At 38.8% G+C, this 20907-nt stretch overlaps 1 protein-coding gene across 1 annotated transcript in view; it reads left to right on the top strand.

Annotated features, from left to right (window-relative positions):
* The window catches only part of LOC127081170 (uncharacterized), a 40510-nt gene extending 30432 nt beyond the window's left edge, over positions 1–10078 (top strand). The window contains exons 2-3 of the mRNA XM_051021451.1: positions 9247–9521; positions 9835–10078. Coding sequence (XP_050877408.1) covers positions 9247–9521; positions 9835–10078 — 519 coding nt within the window. The remainder of the gene's footprint in view (positions 1–9246; positions 9522–9834) is intronic.
* Positions 10079–20907: the final 10829 nt, after the last annotated feature.

Here is a 20907-nt window from a genome sequence, read left to right on the forward strand (position 1 = left end):
CCTCTGTAGGTGCGAATAACAGTTGGACTTAGACCTTAAGCATATGTTACAACTAGCTTCAAACGAATTAGTGCCAGTTACAACTGGACTTCAAGGTTGCTGGTGACAACCAGACTTAAGATACCAATTACAATTGGATTTTAAACAAAATGCCAGTTACAACTAGACTCGAAAGGATACCAGTGACAACTAGATTTTAAAATTTGAGTGCCAGTTGCAACTGGACGTAATGGGTAATGCTAATAACAATTGGACTTGTAAACAAGTGCTGGTTATAACTAGACTTAAGGTACCATTTACAAATGGATTTAAACATAGCACCAGTTACAATTGGACTTGAGATACCAATTACAATTGGATTTGAGATAAGATGCTGGTGACAACCAGACTTTAAAGAGATACCAGTTACAACTGGACTTGAGAGGTAATGCCAATAACAATTGGACTTGCAAACAATGTTGGCTACAATCAAACTTTAAAAAGGTATTAGTTACAACTGGATTTGGAATGGGATGCCAGTTACAACTAGACTTGACAAAAGATGTTGGTGACAACCAGATTTAAAGAGATATCAATTACAACTGGATTTGATCAAAGACGCTGGTGACAACCAAACTTAACAAATGACGCCAGTAACAACTGGACTTAGAGGTCGAGGGATAAAAATCAACGAGATCTGAGATTATGCAAATGAGCACGAAGTACTTCGGGTTATGCCTGATTTTGATTTTGCTTATATGCATGATATATGACTGATCATGATATGCAAATGCTGACAATATGCAAACTGGAAATTTAAAAAAGACTTTATTGGAGGTACTGAATCCTTAACAGCAACAACTCAACCAAAAAAGTGATGATAAATGCATCAAACGAGAATCTATCAAGCTGAACAATCACAATTGGCCCAATAATCCTTTCGGAGAATGATGAATTTGTGCTTTCTGAAGATATATGTTGATTATCTAAGAGAAGTCTTACAACTTGAGACTTTGTGGGGAAAGACGAAAGATTTCCTTTTAATATTTCCACATGTCAAACCAAAAATGTTGTTTCTTAATATGTTGAAAAATTCTTTTTAAATTCAAAAATTCATTATTAAAAAATAAATGGCATTTTGCATAACAAAGAAAATCAGAGAAAAGAACAGACGCTAGAAATTGATAGGCAAACTTGTATTTATTTAAGACTTGTAGCACACAAATGATGTAGCTCCATGGAACGTTACAAATTTGAAAATGGCAACGGGGAAAAGGTTTACATTGAATCATAATGACTACTAATATCCCTAATAACAATGACTCCTCAAAACCTCACTTCTGAAGGGAGCAACATGATTGATCTTCTGCCTTCGGCTTTTCTGTGTTGATCAGTGACAATAGATGCAGTTTACGCCTTTTGTTGCTAATTTTTCCTGGATCGCCCTTTCGGGTTTTCAATCCATCGGGACGCTCTTTTTTGCCTAAGTTGCCCTTTCAGGTTTTCAACTTAGCGAGCTACCATTTTTTTATTATCCCTAACTTTTGCCTGGACCACATTTTCGGGCTTTCAGTCCACCGGGATACCCAGTTTTGCCTAAGTTTCCCTTTCAGGTTTTCAACTTAGCAAGCTACCATTTTTTTATTATCCCTAACTTTTTCCTGGACCGTCCTTTCGGGTTTTCAGTCCACCGGGATACCCATTTTTGCCCAAGTCGCCCTTTTAGGTTTTCGACTCAGTAGGTTTTTATTAGGCATATTATCTTTTGACTGCATCAGAATTCACACGGTGAATGAGCTCTTCACCGTCCATAGTTGTGAGAAATAGAGCACCTCCAAAGTATGCTCTCTTTACAATGTATGAGCCTTCATAATTGGGAGTCCACTTCCCACGTGAATCTTTGTGTATTGGCAAGATCTTCTTGAACACGAGATCCCCTTCCTTGAACTCTTGAGGACGAACCTTCTTGTCAAACGCTTTCTTGATTCGTTGCTGGTATAATTGTCCATGGCACATAACGGTCATATGCTTCTCATCAATGAGGTTAAGTTGATCATAACTGTTATGGATCCATTCAGCTTCATCTAGCTTGGCCTCCATCAATCATCTCATTGAAGGTATCTCTACTTCAAATGGGAGAACTGCTTCCATCCCATAGACCAAGGAGAATGAGGTTGCCACTGTTGAAGTGCGAACTGAGGTCCGGTATCCATGCAAAGCAAAGGGTAACTGTAAGACCCCAATTTTGACCCTAATATCCCTCATGTTATTCACATCATATGCATTGGCATGAGGATCATACCTTGGAATCCTCCTTACCCCTTTTATTCATTGGGTTTATTTTGGGAGAGATCACCAAGCACCATGTGATTGTATCATACTTTGTATTTTATTATTTACTAACCAAAATACCAAAAATATGTCTTTGTATTTGTCTAACTCTTTTGTAGGGAGGGTACATGATCACCTTTGATCCATCAAGTTCACATCTAGGATCACCCTCATTGCCTAGATGTAAATTGGGGTCTAAAGCCATTTTGGATCATTCCTTGCTAAGAGCTCAACCAAGGAATGATCCAAAATGGATTTAGACATCATTTATGAGTCCCCATGATGTTTACATGTTATTTTGATCAAGTTTTCTTCAAAAGTTTGGAATTGGTTTGCCCTGGAAACCCTAGTTCATTTGGGTATCTTATGTAATTTCTTCAACAAGCTTCTTCACCAATTGATCAAATATTTCAAGGGGCATCTCAAATCTCATCATATTATGCATATATGATCTCCCATGAGTCCCAAAAGTCGATATAATTGCAAGTTAGCAAGGTGGTTCATGGTGGTTGACCAGAGGAATTCATCTGATCAAAATTGGGTTCCCCTAGACCCTATCTCCTACAATTTTCATCATATGAAAATTATTCCAAGAGAAAAGTTACTCTAAATGACATTCCAAACAACTTTCATGTTGAGTTCTAGAGCTAATTTTTCTTGGAAACTCATTTTTTATGTTGAAAGATTGTCATTTTGTCTAAACCTAATTTGAAAGTCAACTTCCCAAAGCCATAACTTGCTCAATTTTTACGAGATGAAATATTTCCAAGTTGCAAAATCCATTCAAGGTGTCTACTTCAAATTTGATGTTTGGAGGAAGAGATAAATCAACTTTTATGAGCATGTGATATGAGGATACATTATAGGTCATTTTGGACCAATACCATTGAACAAGTGATTTTCCTCAACTTCAAAAATGCATAACTCATTCATCCCAAATCCAAATGAGGTCAAATTTGTAACCACTTTGAAGGTTTTTGAAATAGTTACGACTTTCATAAAGACACTTTTCTCATTTGAAGCTCACATGAAAATTTAGCCAAGGTGGAATAATTGAAGATATGGCTTAACACTTAGAAAATATTTTGACATGTTGAAATTTCCAAACTTCCACCTCAAAATTCATCATGATACAAGCTCCAAATGGAAAAGTGTTCAACGTAAGAGTTGTTCCTCTTGAACTAACATTTCCAAAGAGTCCAAATTTATCCATTTTGGACAAGGTTTGAGGGGTCTGCGCATGACCTGAACATGGCTGTATCAGTTGGCAAAAATCATTGGTCAAACATCAATACATGTTTGCCTTGCATCACAATCCACATTCAGACTCAATCTTACTTGCATTTGGACCTAATTGAGTTGCTTCATGGGCCTGTACATGCCCATGAAAGCGTGCATTCCACATTGCCAAATTTGGAAGAATTTTCAAAGGTGCAAATATCACTTGCATTTGCTATAAATAGAGGTCCATTGCATCAGTTTTGAGGACCCTTGCGCGCCAACTTTTCCTCCCACATTTGAAACCCTTACCATTGAAAGGAAAACCTAAGAAATTTCACTTGAAATTTGAGTTTAAATCTCACTGTTTGGAGATTTAAAAACTCCAGGATCCAAAGCCTTGTATCATTCCTAATCTACTTCTGCAAGCTCTAAAAGCAAGATCAAACACGGATTGAAGCAAGAGAGATCAAGTTCTGCACAACATTGAAGGTATTTTTCTAGATTTTTCTTCTCTTCGATTCTCTCTCAATTCTCATCAATTCTCTTGGATCCTTGGTTATCTAAAGTCCTACAAATGTAGGCAAGAATATTGAGTTGCTTTGAGGTCAAATGGAAGCAACTCAGTTCATGTACCTCAAATTTTGATTTTTTTTCAAAATAACCAATTTTTTTTAAAAAAAAAATCGAAAATAACCAATTTTTCAAAAAAAAAACAAAATAACCAAGTTTGGTAGAGGATGCGCCAGATGAATTGGCGCACCCCCATACCACTAAGAGGGGGCGCCAAAAGCATTGGCGCATGCATTGGGCTCCTCATGAGGAGGCACCAATGTTAGTGGTTCCTGCATTAGGCCTCATGAGGAGGCACCAATGCTAGTGGCGCCTTAGTGTCTTTTGCTTGGGGGGCGCCAATTCATCTGGCGCCTGCATGTGATGCTCATGTGGGCGCCAATCCCTCAGGCGCCCACATGTTTTGTCCAATGGATGTTCCGTCTCTATAAATACCACGCCTTACATACCAAAATTTTCACTCAAATTCATCTCCTAATACCATAAGTTGTTTAGTTCAACCATCAATTTCAATTCTCTCTGTTTCAACAATGTCTACATACATTCAGAAACGAAATGCTGATGTAATATTTTCTACCGTTGCGGCTCCGATACAGGTTAGACTTTGGAATATAGATACATTTGAACGTCTTAATCGGACGTTGTACAGTTGGTTAAAGGGAGAAATTGGAGAGGGTGAACGGATTAGAAGAATACAATGGCTTGTATTCGCGTTCAACCAACACGGAGAAGTGCGCGAATGAGTGGATATTAAGACCGACCAAGACGCTCGAAGGATGATGCATTACATGTTCAAAATTGTTTTGATGGTTGTAATTGCATAGTTCTTGTATTGTATTTGTTATAATTATTTGTGTTACTGTTTATGTAATGGTACTTTCGTCACAGACGTCTACTATGAAGTAAATTTACTTTTCCATATATTGCAACAAAGGTACTATGAAATAAATTTAGTTTTTCATATATTGCAACAGAGGTACATCTGAATTTATCTGGTTGTGCTCGTTCCAACACTAGGACAATTATTACAATTGTGACCTGGTTGATGGCATGAACTACATAGTCTAACCATTTTGTTCGCCGTATCCATTTCAGTTCGAATTTGGGTGCTGTTAGGGCGGCCCTTTTTCTTCCTTCACATAACTTCGTTGTGCGAGACGATGTCCCCTTGATATTCTGGCCAATAATCCTCTTTTTCCACTACCAAAAAACTAATTTTACAAACATTTGAAAGGCCGACGACTTTGTAAACTTCAAATAGCAAGTAGGATGGATCCCTTCGAACCTTTGAGCATGCCACAATGACATGGGAGCAGGGGGTACGAAAGTCTTGGAACCTTCTGCAGTCGTACCAACCTCTATCTAGTTCAACTCTGTACTGTACCATCAACATGCCCTCATTTTGATCCATGGACTCGGCAACACTAAACCAACCTTTAGTTCGATCAAATACTATAACCACATGTGTGTTTGCTTTGGCAACTTCATGTCTGATGAATTTCATTGAAGCATCACTGAACAACTGTCCAGATTGCAACACTGAACTCTATTTTGAGCGTCTGGTTTCAAACAACGCCCCTAGCCTGAAATATGTAGCCTGCACCAAAGCGGTTATTGGTAGGTTACGAATGCCTTTGAAGATAGAGTTCATTGATTCCACAAGATTTGTTGTCATGTGGCCCCAATGCTGACCGTTGTCGTATGCCCTAGTCCACTTCTCCAACGGAATACTATCGATCCACCGTACCGCATCTTTGTTCAACAATCTTATTTCCTCACGGTAGTGTTTGAAAGAAGGTTCTGATAATGCGTAACCTGCATTGACAACCTTCTTACGCAACGTCCTATCTTTGATTTCCCGCATGAAATTCTGAGCAATATGTCTAATACAGAACACATGCATCGAAGGAGGATTTTGCCAGCCATTGTCAATGTCATTATATGAACTGATGATTGAGGGGTGTCTATCAGAGATCAAACACAAGTTAGGCCGAGGTGCAACGTGCAATTGGAGATTTCTTAGGAAAAAACTCCATCCCTCAACAGTCTCCCCTTCAACTAGGGCAAAGGCGATTGGAAAAATATTGTTGTTCCCATCTTGTGCCACTGCCATCAGTAACGTTCCTTTGTATTTTCCATACAACCATGTACCATCAATTTGTATAATTGGTTTACAAAAATAAAAACATATGATACATGGTTGATACGCCCAGAATAGACGGTGAAATATTCTATTTCCAACAGCACACGTACCATCTGGTGTATAGGCGGGCAATGTTTCCATTTTGACAATTGTCCCGGGAGCATATTGTTTTAGAGTTAACAGGTATTTTGGAAGTTGTTTGTAAGACTCCTTCCAATTGTCAAACACTTTTTCAACAACTTTTATTCTAGTTATCCATGCCTTCCTATATGATGGAGTGTACTCGTACTCTTCCCTAATATGCGAGATTATTGTACTCACCTTTAACGACGGATTGTCGCCAATGACAAACAATATTTCATCGCATATTAGCTGAGAGCTTAATTTACGATGATCCTGTATTGGGTTTGTCAGCATGCATGTGTGATCTGGACCCATTGATCGAATCTCCCAAGACTCGCTCCTCTTCTGATACGAAGCTGACAACCTAAAAAGGCAGTGCTCATTCGGACAATAAACTTTATACCTCGATGCGTCAGTTCTGTTAACTCTGAAATCAACTGATAGTTGCATGTGGAATTTCTTAATGGCTTTTACATATTCCTCTTTTGTGCGAAATGTGTCTCCTTGTTTCAGAGATCCTTGCATTTGCACGTAAGGATTGTACCATACTGTCGCACCTCGAAAAAAATGGGGATACGACTTCAAAGCGAAGCGCGATCGCACACTCGCAATGATGGACTGAACAAAGTCGCCACCGAACTTTATTTATTCCTAAAAAGGAAAGGGGAAATATCGATAAAACCCAAGACAAAGAAAGGATAAGATATGGTCATCGCAACCGATATCAGGGTTCGGGAGTCGGTTACGCAAGGGGAAGGTATTAGCACCCCTCACGTCCGTTGTACTCAACGGGAACCATTAGGTCAGTTGTGTGCATTAATGTTAGTTGAAATGTTAGGCTTTTCGATTTATTAGGTGGGAAAGAAAGAAAAGATGAGAAGAGAATGTTTTTGGATTTTTTAACGAAGGACTAAACCTAAGTTTTTTATTAGTGGGCCTGACAAGATTTAAAAATCCTGCTCCTACGTATCTCAAAAGAGAAATCAAGGCTTACGTAGTTCTGGGTAGAAAAATGTTTATTTGTTGGTCGATTTTAGCAAAAGCTATACTGTATTAATCGACGAAAACATTGTTTTACCCAAAACAAATGAGGAGTGGACGCATACCACACATCGAACGGATTTATAAATCTACATTCGGAAAAGCGTCATTTATCTCTACTCAACAATCGTGGCCGAAAAATTGTTTTGTATCACTTAAGACAATATATCTTCCATTTATGAAAAAGGTTCTTTGATTAGTCGCACGACGGCGAGAAAAAAGTTTGATTGGTTGGATGTGTTTTGAGTGATGGCGAGAACTTGGATGAGCGAGATATACATCTCGAATCCTAGCCTCAGGAGTGCATGGTATACACCATGTTCCATTTCCATCTTTATTAAAAAAAAGTTAAGATAGGAATTAAGTATTTTGGAATTTGATTGAGAAAAAGGGTTTGAAGAAACCGCATTGACAATTTTAGACGATGGCGAGAGTTAAGATTGGCGAGGCATACGTCTCGAATCTTAACCTCAGGAGTGCATGGTATACACCATGTTCCATTTCCATCTTTATTGAAAAAATGTTAAATAAGATTTAGGTATCTTAGATTTGATTGAGAAAGGGTTTGACGAAACCACATTGACAATTTTAGACGATGGCGAGAGTTAAGATTGGCGAGGCATACGTCTCGAATCTTAACCTCAGGAGTGCATGGTATACACCATGTTCCATTTCCATCTTTACTGGAAAAGTGTTAAGTAAGAATTAAGTATTTTGGTTTTGTTGTGAAAATGACTTGACCCTAGATCAAGTGTTGATGGACGTTTAAGAGAAATTTGAATGAGTGTTTGAGAGAGCAAAGTGGATAGACTTGGATGATGGCGAGAGTTAGGATTGGCGAGATATACATCTCGAATCCTAGTCTCAGGAGTGCGCGGTATACACCACGTTCCACTTCCATCTTTATTGAAAAGGTCTTAATTATGAATTAATATTTTTTGAGTTTTTATTATAAAAAATGGCTTGACGTTGAATCAAGCGTTTGATGAAAGTTTGAAAGAAATGGAATGGAATAGGAGGGAGAAATGAGTTGATTTGTTTATTGAGAAAATACTCGACGTTGGATCGAGTCATATTTTTTGTATTTTCTAGAAATGGTGGATTTTACTCTTGTGTTAGTATCTAAAACAAATAGAGAAATAAAACAGTACAAGATTATATACACATTGGGGAAGTGGGGTACATTTTGTCAAATGGGGATTCAAAATCATTAAATCGATCCCAAACAACAAATAATGCATGAGTGTAAGTGCAAGAGAACCGGCTCATTGTAAGAAAGCCCAAGAGTAAGCTATGTGAGGTTGATGGCGATGCTTAAAAGCAATCGACTTACAAGGGTGTGAAAAAGGGCTCGATATTAAATCGAGAAAATATGATTTTTATAAGTTAAAAAAAATGGTTTCGAATGCATGATGCAATTAAAAGAAAAAAACAAATCATATTATTAAACAATAAATAAAAAAAAGAAATATGAATAATAAAGCATAAATATAAAAGAAAATATTAAAAGAAAGAAAAACTACACCTGGGAGTATCGAACCCACTATACTAAAGATCTAGAAGCCACTCCCCTCCATCAGACCACTTACTAACTAACTGATACTTTAATGCTAACTTAAATGTATAAACTAAGATAACCTAAAAAGAATGAAAAAAATAAATAATAAAAAAACTGTAGAGTTCCCTAGTTAAATCCCAACCCCTGCCGTTGGTTTCTTCAAAAAGAGAATGGGAAATGAAAATATTAATTGACTGTACCTAGGAAAATTAAAGGATCCCTTTTTAATAATGTTTTTTTTTAAAACTAATTACTCTATTTAATACTAAATTGGAAAAAGAAAATAAAGAAAGAAAAAACAAAAAAAATGGAATCGTCTCTCTCACAAAGCTCGTTCACCTCTCCACCGCTCAACTTCACTCTCGGCCGCTCCCCACCTCTCGCGATGCTCTCTCTCAAACACTCTCACTCAAACTCTCAAACTCGTCTAACTCTCAATCTCAATCGCTCTCAATCTCTGCAAGAAATCGTGGCTGAAAAGAAAAAGGAGCTCACCTCCGGTGATGGCGATGGCAACGATGGGGTTCGAACCTCCCTCTTTCACCTCTTCACAAGGTTTGCTTTTGATTGATTTCTTTTGATTTAGGGTTTTCTGTTTGGCCGCCTCTCTCTCAATTTTTCGTCTCTTCCCTCTCTGAATCGCTCTCTTCCTTTTATCCCTGCAGCTTAGGGTTTCAAACGGTACTCAAAAGTTCAAAGAAGAAAAATTCCAGAAGTGTTTTTTTGGTACTTAGAACCGAGTTGTCCTGTTTGATGCTATTTTCCGGAAACGGTAATCTGTACTTAGCTTTCTCTTAGATTTTTGTCTCTTCCCCGATTTGAGAATTTTTGGAATTTAACTCTTTGCTGTTTACTGATGTTACTGCAGTGAAATTTTTAGTGACAACTCAAAAGCAGTTTCGGTTGAGTACAAACAAAAACGGAACGGTTTGGGGATGAACACGGGTAAGGTCCTCCTTTCTAAATTGTTTGCCATTGGAAGATTTGACGTGTTTGGTGGTTTTGACGTGAGCTGTTATTGCAGGAGGTGGCATCCTAGGATAATCATGACACAACAAGAAACATGCGGGAACATTCTTAAGATCATCAAATTGAGGCTTCTCTCCACTTGAGTACCGTAAGTTTCCTGGAGAATACTTCTTCAATGTATCAATTGCGTGATATTGTCTTTAGATTGGTTCTTCTCGTTATGACCATAACTTGAATTTCCAAATGTTGTCCAAGTTCTTTATACACTTGAATAAAATTATTATCCTGATCAATTTTCTGTGCAGGAACGGCTTTGGCAACACAAAAATCAGAAATTGCAATTACACCCAATTTTGGCAAGGTGTAAGGAGTGTCGAAGTGATCCTTGTATAGTCCTAAAGTTTCCACAGCAACATCAAGTGCAAATTCCTTTAACTTTTATATTAAGACTTTTCTCTTTGATCTCTGTTGTGGATTTTTCTCTTGGGAGTCCGTATATATCAGGAAGAATAGCGACAACAGCATCATTGCCAAGGACGAGTTTCTGTTTGAGATGATCGATGCATAATGTCTTGAATCTTGCTTTAGCAACTGGATTGCCGTATGATGATGCGCTTCTGCAGATAAGTTCTAGTTTCCATAAGGCTCACCTGAAATTTTCCCTGTGATTTCAATAGCATTGAATTGTTGAAAATTTATTGCTTCCGCCAATGCCTTTCTCTTTGCAACCTTGCGTTTCTCCCATGCCTGTGGAACTGTTCTTGTACTTTGTTGAACACTGCAATAATTTCCTTTCTCCATTTGCTCTTCATTTTCTTGTTGTAACAAGAACACCATTTTCTTTATTTCAGGTGCATGCTGGACTTCTTATGCGTTTTTGTGGCATCCGGTACTATTGGATCCTATACATGCTTTTGGTTCACAAGGCTCATCCACTCTTCATTCAAAATTGATTAGTTATAGCAGTCAATGGTTTGTGCTACATCTCCAAATAAGAAAGGCATTGAAGCATAACTAAGAAGCTTAGAGCAAATGAAGAGTCCAATAGCAAAATTTGGCACAAGAGTGACAACATCCCATCCATCTTCTCCTCTCTCTGAATTTGATGCAAGTTTTGATTTTATTTTCTTGTAGGATTGAAATTGAAGTGTTGATTTTGGGTGTTGGATGTTCACTTTTGGATGAAGATGAGTGACCTGCGGATTATGATTCCACATCCTGCAATCCAAAAATCCCGGTATGCCCTTTACTCTTTCTATCAAAATCATCACTGGTTTCAATGTGGTCGTGAATTTGGTGTGTGCAATAAAAATCACCTTGCTTTTCATGCAAAACAGGATATGGCTGCAAGAGTATTCTTTCTCAATTCTCACTGCTTCATCGGTTGTCCACAAGAGATTGCCGACAATGCAAGCTTCCAAGACTTTCTATTGCGAAAACTAAAGGTTCTTCAAGGCTGATTCAAACGAACCGTCACTTAAAACAAAAGGTAATCCTCCTCTTCTTGTAACAAAAACCCGAGCGCCAGCTTCTTTGTATATACGGTATGCTTGGGAGGAACTGATGATATGGCTTTTGCAAGGGAATTAGTGCAGGGCTGCAGTTGTTCAGTTTCTGCACGGCAAGTTTAATTGCTTGGTGCACTGCTGCAGTTTGTGGATTTTTGCAGGGTGCTTGGAATGCAGGTTGTTGTCATAGCCTGCTCATGGTTTTTGATTGCTGCAACTTGGTGTATGATATGCATTGTAGAACTAGAATTTTTGCTTGCTACATTTGGAATGCCATGGTTTAGGCTTGTGATGTTGCAGGTTGCTATTGCAAGTTGTTTGGTTGCCTTGTTGAAGCTACAGTTGTTGTTATTTACATTGATGATGATGGTACTGCATTACTATAGGTTGTTGCTTGAACTGATGCAGGTTTTGCAATAGAATGCTAAAGCATCATGTGCCGTCAAGTGATGCAGTCACAAAGTAATTATTGGTGGCATGGACGGTGACAATTTCCTTGACATCGGTCCAATCAACAACATGACAATCAGGAATTCCCCAAATGCACACTTTTCCATCTATTGATCTGCTAATGAAATAATTATCATCCACGGGATTGAATTGTATGCGTGTCACGTAATTACTGTGTGAGAAAACTTTCAAGCAGCAGTCATGTCCAATTTGCCATAGCCGGACAGTTTTATTAACTGAAGATGACAGCAGATAATTATGCTTTGACCAAGAGACATCCAAAACTTCACCTTCATGACCATGGAACTCGTGCAGTGGTTCCTCCAACAACCGGAATACCTTAGGAGAGAAAATGATGCGACACTGGCTGGGAAAGTTGTGAAGTTGCCCGTAGCTGGAGCTGTTTTGGATACTTGGTACATAGAAACCTTTTTTTTTGCATTTGGCTTGTATGCCGTCTCCTACTGTTTTGGGTTGTTGTGTTACTGCTTTTGCTTTTCATTCACTTTCCAATTGCTTTTGTATTACTGCAGTAACATTGAAGATTCCAAAATCCTTCCCGTTTTTTTTAACACAGCTCTGGTTTTGGGTGATTTGCTCGGAGGCGAGAATTGCTGCAGAAACGGTGCCGGTTACAATGCTCACTTGCAGACTAGTTATGGAATAACCAAACGGTGAGCTCCCTAGTACCTCTCTCTGATTCGATAATGGCCTATTTGCATCCTCTCAATGTACAATTTGCATTACAAGTGATCTTTCTTGATTTTAATTTGGCAGGCAGAAGCTTCATATGGCCAACTCTCTATGCCTTCAATAGAAGAACCCTTCAGTTTCAAAGCAGCCGACACGGTCATCTCTGCAGTAGGAAGTATTTGATATGGTTGTGCAGCCGGAGGAGGTAATGGATTCGAAGCTGTCCCTTCTTTGTAGGTACCCTTCCAATTCTTAAGCTTATCATCTAATAGCACATTAATGCTGATGTCTTTAATGAAACCAGAAGCTTGCAAGCAAATTTCCCCATCCACTCCTGAGCTCTTCTTTATACCGGTTATTCGCAGCAGCTGGTGTGAATTTTCCTGAAGGTAGTCGTTTGGGTCACACTTGATTCTTATGAAGCTTCTAACTACTTTGGTCTCAAAAGTTTCAAGGTCCTTTAAGAGTTCCTCAACTAGACTCCTCTTTAGATAAACAAACTTGATGTTGATAGGATTGATAGCGACAAAACAGCTTCTTGGTTTTTCCACAACATGTTTCTTTGGTTGACTCTTCCTCTCCGAGGGCGCTGGTTTACTACAGAAGATAATGCTTATTGCTCTTGCCGGCTAGTTTTGGCACACGGTTACATTTCAGGTTTGCCTTTGACAAACTCGGCAATGATGATATTTCCTGCTGCTTGTGACCTTGGTTCTGTTACGATTCCTCTTGTTTTTTTTTTATGATAACAGGCCTCCTAAAATCATTTTGCTTCTTTGATCGATTTGGCAGGTTGGTTTCCCGGTGTGCCGGCTAATGAACAGACTCTTTTGCAAGGTTAGTATTGATCTGAGCTTTGACTTGCTTCAATGGCGTGAGTATGCACATGGTTGGACCAAAACCTTCATGGCTTATATCGTATATTGCAAGCTTGCTTTTATGAGTTTAAAACTTGAGTCCCTTCACCTGTTTCAGGTAGCATTGTAGCAGAAATACTCCAGCCTGAACTTCGGGCTGCGGCAGCTAGAAGAAATGCAGAATTGTCATGGCTTTGAGATGCCGGGAACAACATTTGGAGGAGGTTCCACGTTGTGATTAGCAAATAGTTTGCCGGCCTTTTTTATCATCATGTAAAATAACAGCTTTATACAATTCTGTCATAATTATACCCAAGTCATTTCATTTTTTGATTGGCTTATGGTTAGAATCCTTTGACCAATTCAGAAACATCCAGGTTTTCATTGTGATTTGGTTTCGATTGACTTGTTTGCTTTAACCACTTGAAAGTCATAACCTTTGAACCATCCTGCAATTTTCTTTTTCTGCAACCAAAGCGTAAGGACCGGCCAACAAGCGTGAACCATAGCATTAGTTATTATATTATTCATGTGCAGTATCAGCACCTTGTTTGGGATATTTCTAGGCAATGGAATTTCAGCAGAACTAAGCATTTTCAAAAGTAACGTTCGTTACCCTGCCAAAAGTACTGGTGCTTCCCAGCATAGACAGAACTGCAGACTCATATCTTGAAGCAAATCCATAAAATATTAAGCGATAAAGCAAATAGGTTGCAAGGGAGGCAACATCATGTCGAGGTTTTGATAGTATCAATTCCAACAAACGGCCATAACTTTCACTAAAACCAAGGGGATGCTTCTCAATAGATTTTGACCATTTTAAACTAGACCCTCCAACGCCTAAAACTTTGGATTTCCAAAGAGAAAACCCACGGGTCGACCTGGTGTATACAATGTCCCTCTTTCTCAACAGAAACAATTTCTTGCCGACTGCAGATAAGGAACCACTATTGACACTTGAAGCGGAATTATGAATGAAGCTTCTTAAATATGTTGTTCTTTTCCATAGAAACTTTTTGATAATGCCACGAGTTCCTATCATTTCTAGAAGAATCTTTTTGCTACTAAGTGTCCACACCAATGGGGCTCTTGAAAATTTACTTGACAAACCAGCAACTTTATGTGACCGCCTCTTGGTAAACCTCCGGTTTACTCTACTAGCTCCTTGAACGTCAGAATTTCCAATGTTATTGGGCATTGCAATTGTGTGGTTTTCAAACGTATTCCTAACCAATTGATTTTTTTCCTTTTGAAATAGCTATCAGAGAAGGCTGTTTGGCATTTGTCATCAGTAGAGACAATCACATCACCAGAACTCGAAGTAGCAACCACTTGATTTGTTTTAGGCTTTACATAAACTATTCTTTTTGAGTTCAAAGAAGAAATATTTCCATCATTTGCTTTAGCTTGACACCCCCCATTGCTAAATGGATCAGTTTGGTTATAAAATGGAAGCGGATTTTTAGGAATAATCCAATATTAGTTTGAATATCAATTTAATTACTAATAACAAATCAGCAAAAACCAAATTAAAAACAAATTAATCTACAATTCATTTAAAATTACTTGGATATCAACTCTAACATTTATTTGGAAATTAAAATCGATTAGAGTTTTAATCATTAGTAAAATAAATAATTAAGATTAAATTGAAATTTGGGAATTAAACTTAATTTGAAATTAGAATCAAAAATTGAAAAATTCAAAAGTCAAATGATTAAAATCCATTTTATAGTCAAAAGCATCATGATCAAAAAGGCATAGACAATGATCAATGTGTAACAAAAATATGGAGTTGGGAATGAATGTATGCAAATGAATTTTTAGGCGCAAGTGCCAATCAAAAACAAAAAATTCAGGGTCAAAATCAGGGTATGACAGTTGCCCCTATTTAAGTATCTTCTACTAGATCATATGAAGCAGGACACTCTTCATATGATCATAGTGGGAGATGGTTAAATACTAAGAAGACCCGGATTTTGATCCTGAATCCCTATGACATGATGTGATATGATATGATATGATATGATATGCACGGATGCATGATTCTTTTTTTTTTTTAATTTTCTTCCCTGCTAGGGATATGGTGGACCCTTGACAGGAGATGCTACTAGACAGACCAAACTGTGGGGAATACTGATGATCCACAGGGAGACAGACAAATGGGGTAAAAAACAACTTGCTGGGGAAAACAGTCCTGCTGGAGAATCAGACACACACCGGGGAGTATTCAAAGTGAGATTTGATAAACGACACTTAGAATACAACCGAATAAAGAAAAAGATGCTACAACAGGTTCATATATGCCCTGACAACGCTGGGGAATAATCAAGGAGAAAACTCTTCAGAACAGGTTCATGTATGACCTGACACCGGAATAAGGGTTCAACAACAGGTTCATACATGACCTGAATGGTATTGAACAAACAGAGAAAAATCTTCAGAGCAGGTTCAAGTATGACCTGACACCGGAATAAGGGTTCAACAACAGGTTCATACATGACCTGACTGGTATTGAACAAAAATTGGAAAAAACTCTTCAGAGCAGGTTCAAGTATGACCTAACCTCGGAATAAAAGCTCAACAACAGGTTCATACATGACCTGAATGGTATTGAACAAACAGAGAAAAAACTTCAGAGCAGGTTCAAGTATGACCTGACACCGGAATAAGGGTTCAACAACAGGTTCGTACATGACCTGAATGGTATTGAACAAACAGAGAAAAATCTTCAGAGCAGGTTCAAGTATGACCTGACACCGGAATAAGGGTTCAACAACAGGTTCATACATGACCTGAATAGTATTGAACAGAAATTGGAAAAACTCTTCAGAGCAAGTTCAAGTATGACCGGACCCCGGAATAAAAAGCTCAACAACAGGTTCATACATGACCTGAATAGTATTGAACAAAAATTGGAAAAACTCTTCAGAGCAGGTTCAAGTATGACCTGACCCCGGAATAAAAGGTTCAACAACAGGTTCAAACATGACCTGAATAGTATTGAACAAAAGTTGGAAAAACTCTTCAGTACAGATTCATGACCTGATACCGGAATAAAAGGTTCAACAACAGGTTCATACATGACCTGAATGGTATTGAACAAATAGAGAAAAATCTTCAGTACAGGTTCATGTATGACCTGACACCGGAATAAAAGCTCAACAACAGGTTCATACATGACCTGAATAGTATTGAACAAAAATTGGAAAAACTCTTCAGAGCAGGTTCAAGTATGACCGGACCCCGGAATAAAAGCTCAACAACAGGTTCATACATGACCTGAATGGTATTGAACAAACAGAGAAAAATCTTCAGAGCAGGTTCAAGTATGACCTGACACCGGAATAACAACAATCGAACTCTGACTGTAAGCAATGGACTACAACCAGCTTTTAACGGATTTTGCCAACAACAATTGGACTTGAAAATGACTGCGAAAACCGGATGTTGGTTTAAGGGCACCAAATACAAACTGGAATCAAAGGTCAAAGGATCATAGGATCGACAACAAGACCTGGATCAATGCAAAATGAGCACGAAGTACATTTCGGCTATGCATGATTTGAATTTCTTTTTATGCATGATATATGAATGATCATGATCATGCTGACACTGGGCAGACTGGGAGTTTGTAAAGGCTTTTTATGGAAGCTCATGATTCCTCAACACCGAGAACTCAACCAAATATTTTATGATAGATGTTGTCAAAGGAGCATTCTATCAAGCTTGATGGCCACAACTTAGCCAACGGATCCTTTTGGAGGATTAATGAATCGTGCTAGCATAATTTTCGGGCACTCGTCTTAAACTCAATAGTTGTTGACGTATGGCAGAATTTGTTTGAGCAGTTTGAAAGCACGAAGAAAGAGGTTCTGCCCCTCTGTGGCTCATCTTGCCCCTATTTATTGGGACTTTGGCAATGTTAACCTTGAAAGTGGGTTTGGAAACAACTTGCCATGAGACTACCTCGAGAGGGCTTGCCCCAAGTGCTTGAAACTTGCAATGGTCCAAACTTGACTAACCAAATGTTGGAATGGTAAACTCTTGATTGACTTTCCTTTGGATAGTTGGACTCATTGAGCTCTGAGGTGGCTTGCCCCAGTCTAAGTCTTGAAGCAAATTACTCTTGGCGAGATGACCCTTAGGGTGATTAGCTCGAATTAACTGATGCTCAAAGTGATTTGCCTCTGAATACACTTCTTTCGCTCCATCAAGTTCCTCAACTGTGTATCGAATTTCTTTGATGCTAAGTGTTGACTCGCAAATAAGATTGTTCATTCAAAAATGGTAATTTTAATTCAAAGCTTATGCAAAAATTTGAAATCAAAACTTATTGATATGAACGGGGGAAATACAGTGAACGAGTCGTTGATAAGAACACAATGGTGATCAAGTCATTCACAGTATGCAAGTTGGTGCCATCAAATGATTAACAAAAACGTTTGGAGTCAAGTTAACACAACCTTGTTATAGTATGCTTTCAAAATAAACCATGTCTCAATTAGGTCTTTTAAGGGTTGTAACGTGGCCTGGTTCACGGTTTTTTGAAACAAAAGGATATAAGGCTCAAAATTTATTTTTACCCACCCCTTCTTCTTGATAATCTCCAGATCCTACGTTCAGCTAATTTGATACACGCATTCGACTTCCAAGAGGGTTCGAAGGTGTGATGAGGATTCAAGACGAATTTTCTTGAAATGGCAGTCATCTTATTTTATTTTTGTTGAGGATTTAATGACCTCCTTTTTTTGTTTTTCTTTATCCCTTATTTTTCCTGGACCACTTCTTTGAAGCTTTCGGCCCACCGGGATGCCCTAACTTTTGCCTAAGTCATTTTGTGGTATTTGGCTTAGCGGGCTTTTTCGACTGCCATATTATTGGTGGATGAGGATCAACCAACACTAATTTTATCTTTTCTCAACTTCTTCGACACTTCAACATGTGCACGAAGGATAACATGTGGTTGAACCTAATTGGAGGGTGTTCATATGGACGATTTTTTGAAAGATCGACTGCATGATCAAACTATCCGAACATAACTACCCTGCCCCAGGTTAAGATTAAGGGTTTTAGATCCAAAATAAACACCAACTTCTAGGCTCAAAGTGGTTGACTAGGGATTAACTCCTTATCTCTTCAGTGTTTGGGGATTTGAAACAATGCCTTACATCATCGGCAAGGTTTTACTCAAAAGCATACCACAACAATTTCAGGTGTTTCGTTTTCATCATCCTCCCTCCAATCTTTGTTAACACAACGGTTTGATAAACAAAAGTGAATGAGAGGAGTATTTTTGTTTTTGTTTTTTAACATAAATGAAAAACGAGTGAATACGAATGGATTAATTCAAAAGATGCATAAACCTTTCATTAATCTTACCAATTCAAAGAAAACAACAATGCTTAAAAGCAATTAACAATCAACATGCGAGGAAACTACAAAAGAAATGCTGAGACAGCCAAATGATTGCCAGCTTTAGGGAATTGACTTCTTCAAACTTGAAGGTTGGGATCAACAAACTTTTTGACATTGGCATGATGATCCTCAAATTCTTTTCCTTCAATCTCATCGTTAAACGCAACCCTCCTGGATCCACTACTCACTTCTCCTTTTCTTTCATTGGTATGGGTCGTGACATTGGAAATCCAAGGTGGTATCTCAATGCTCTTACCAGGAAACAATGATAGCTCATTAGCCACATCCCTGACATCTTCCTTGTGGTACAAAACCTTGAGGGGTCTCAAGGGTCCTTTCCCTTTCTCATTACCTGGCTCAGAAATCAAGGTATATGTACCCGAGCCTTCCTCCTTGAGTGTTAGTGACCCTATGTCAATCAATCCTCGCAGTTTGAGCTTAAAACTCTTGCATTCCTCGATGGGGTGCCCCATTGTCCCAGTATGGTATTCGCACTTGACCTTCGGATGATCTTCTTCCAAGATTAAGCTCTTTTTGTTAATCAACCCTCGCACCAAGGCTTTCAACGCTAAGCAAGAATCCAGGTCATGTCCCAATGCTCCTTTATGGAATTCACATGTTGCATTTGGATTGTACCATGGCAGGTATGGTGACACAGGTGCGAGAGCTCGAGGGGTCACCAAAGCATTTTGGATCAGTTGCGGGTAGAGCTTGCTATATGGCACCGGAATCGAGTCATTGTGATCCTTGTTCCCCTTGTTCTGATTCTGATTTTTGTTCTGAACTTGACTTTGGTGACTTTGAGGAGCAATAGCCAGAGGATGTTGATGATGACGTCTTGAGGGAGTTCCATATACTGGTAAATGAGGAGTTGCCACATAGAACTTCCCTTGACTTGAGGTAACACCGGATGGATGCGGGGTAGTAGCTCTCTTTGTTGCAGCAGTGTATATTGGGTGACCCTCTCTTCTCAACAAGACTTACAGCGTTTCCAAGACCCATCTCATTTGGCTCTTCAAAAGATTAAGTTCCTCCTTCAGCGCTTCTTGGCTTTTCCTTAGCTCGTCCATCATCCCCTGAGACATGGTTCTTTGCTCTTCGCGTGTTGAGAATCACTTTGCTTCACGGACAAAAGATGGATGAGTTTTTTTTGGTATTTTGTCTGGAGAATGACATGCATTATGATGCGATGCAAATGCAATGAATGAATGCAATGCAAGCCATGCATATTTGTGTTTTTTCTTCAGTACACGGGTTCAAAAGTCCGAGGTACTGATAAATTTGATTGCTTTTCCAAAACGGGGTTCTCACCGGGTATGGTCTAGTGCTTTGTTACAAAGGATCCCCAGAGTCATTGATTCACAAGAATGTTTGACGCTTACGGGAAATACTTTCCGGTCGTCAACTCCATCAAGGGAATCTATTCTGGGTGAGGTTCTCGTACCGACTCTTACGAAGTATACACCTCGCGAGTCCGTACTACGCAACCATCGACTGGGTTCTAGACAGGGTACTCAGAGTCATGGATTCGAAAGACTGTTTGACGCTTACGGAAAATACTTTCCGGTCATCAACTTCATCTAGGGAATCTATTCTGAGCGAGGTTCTCGTATCGATTCTTACGAAGTATACACCTCGGGAATCCATACTACGCAACCATCATTTCTAGTTGGCCAAAGGTTTAATGTTCTAAAAGGTCCTTAGAGTCATGGACCCCTTTGAAACATCGCCGCTTACGAGGTATACACCTCGGGCGACAATATTTGCAAAAGAATCTACTCTAAGTGAGGTTCTCGTACCGACTCTTACGAAGTATACACCTCGGGAGTCTGTACTACTCAACCATCGTCCTATCTTATGTTTTTTCTTTTTCACTCTAGACTCGGGTGTAGAGTCTTTCCCACATGGTTTGCAATCAAATACCCAAGTACCAACAATCACAATAGAACCAATATCCAACAGATATAACAATAAAGATGATAAAACAATAAAGAAAAGCCACACGATTAAACAAACAAAGGCACACAAACGTCCTAACTAGGCTTG

Source organism: Lathyrus oleraceus, chromosome 5 (assembly GCF_024323335.1).
Source record: "Lathyrus oleraceus cultivar Zhongwan6 chromosome 5, CAAS_Psat_ZW6_1.0, whole genome shotgun sequence".
In the NCBI taxonomy this organism is placed as follows: Eukaryota; Viridiplantae; Streptophyta; class Magnoliopsida; order Fabales; family Fabaceae; genus Lathyrus; species Lathyrus oleraceus.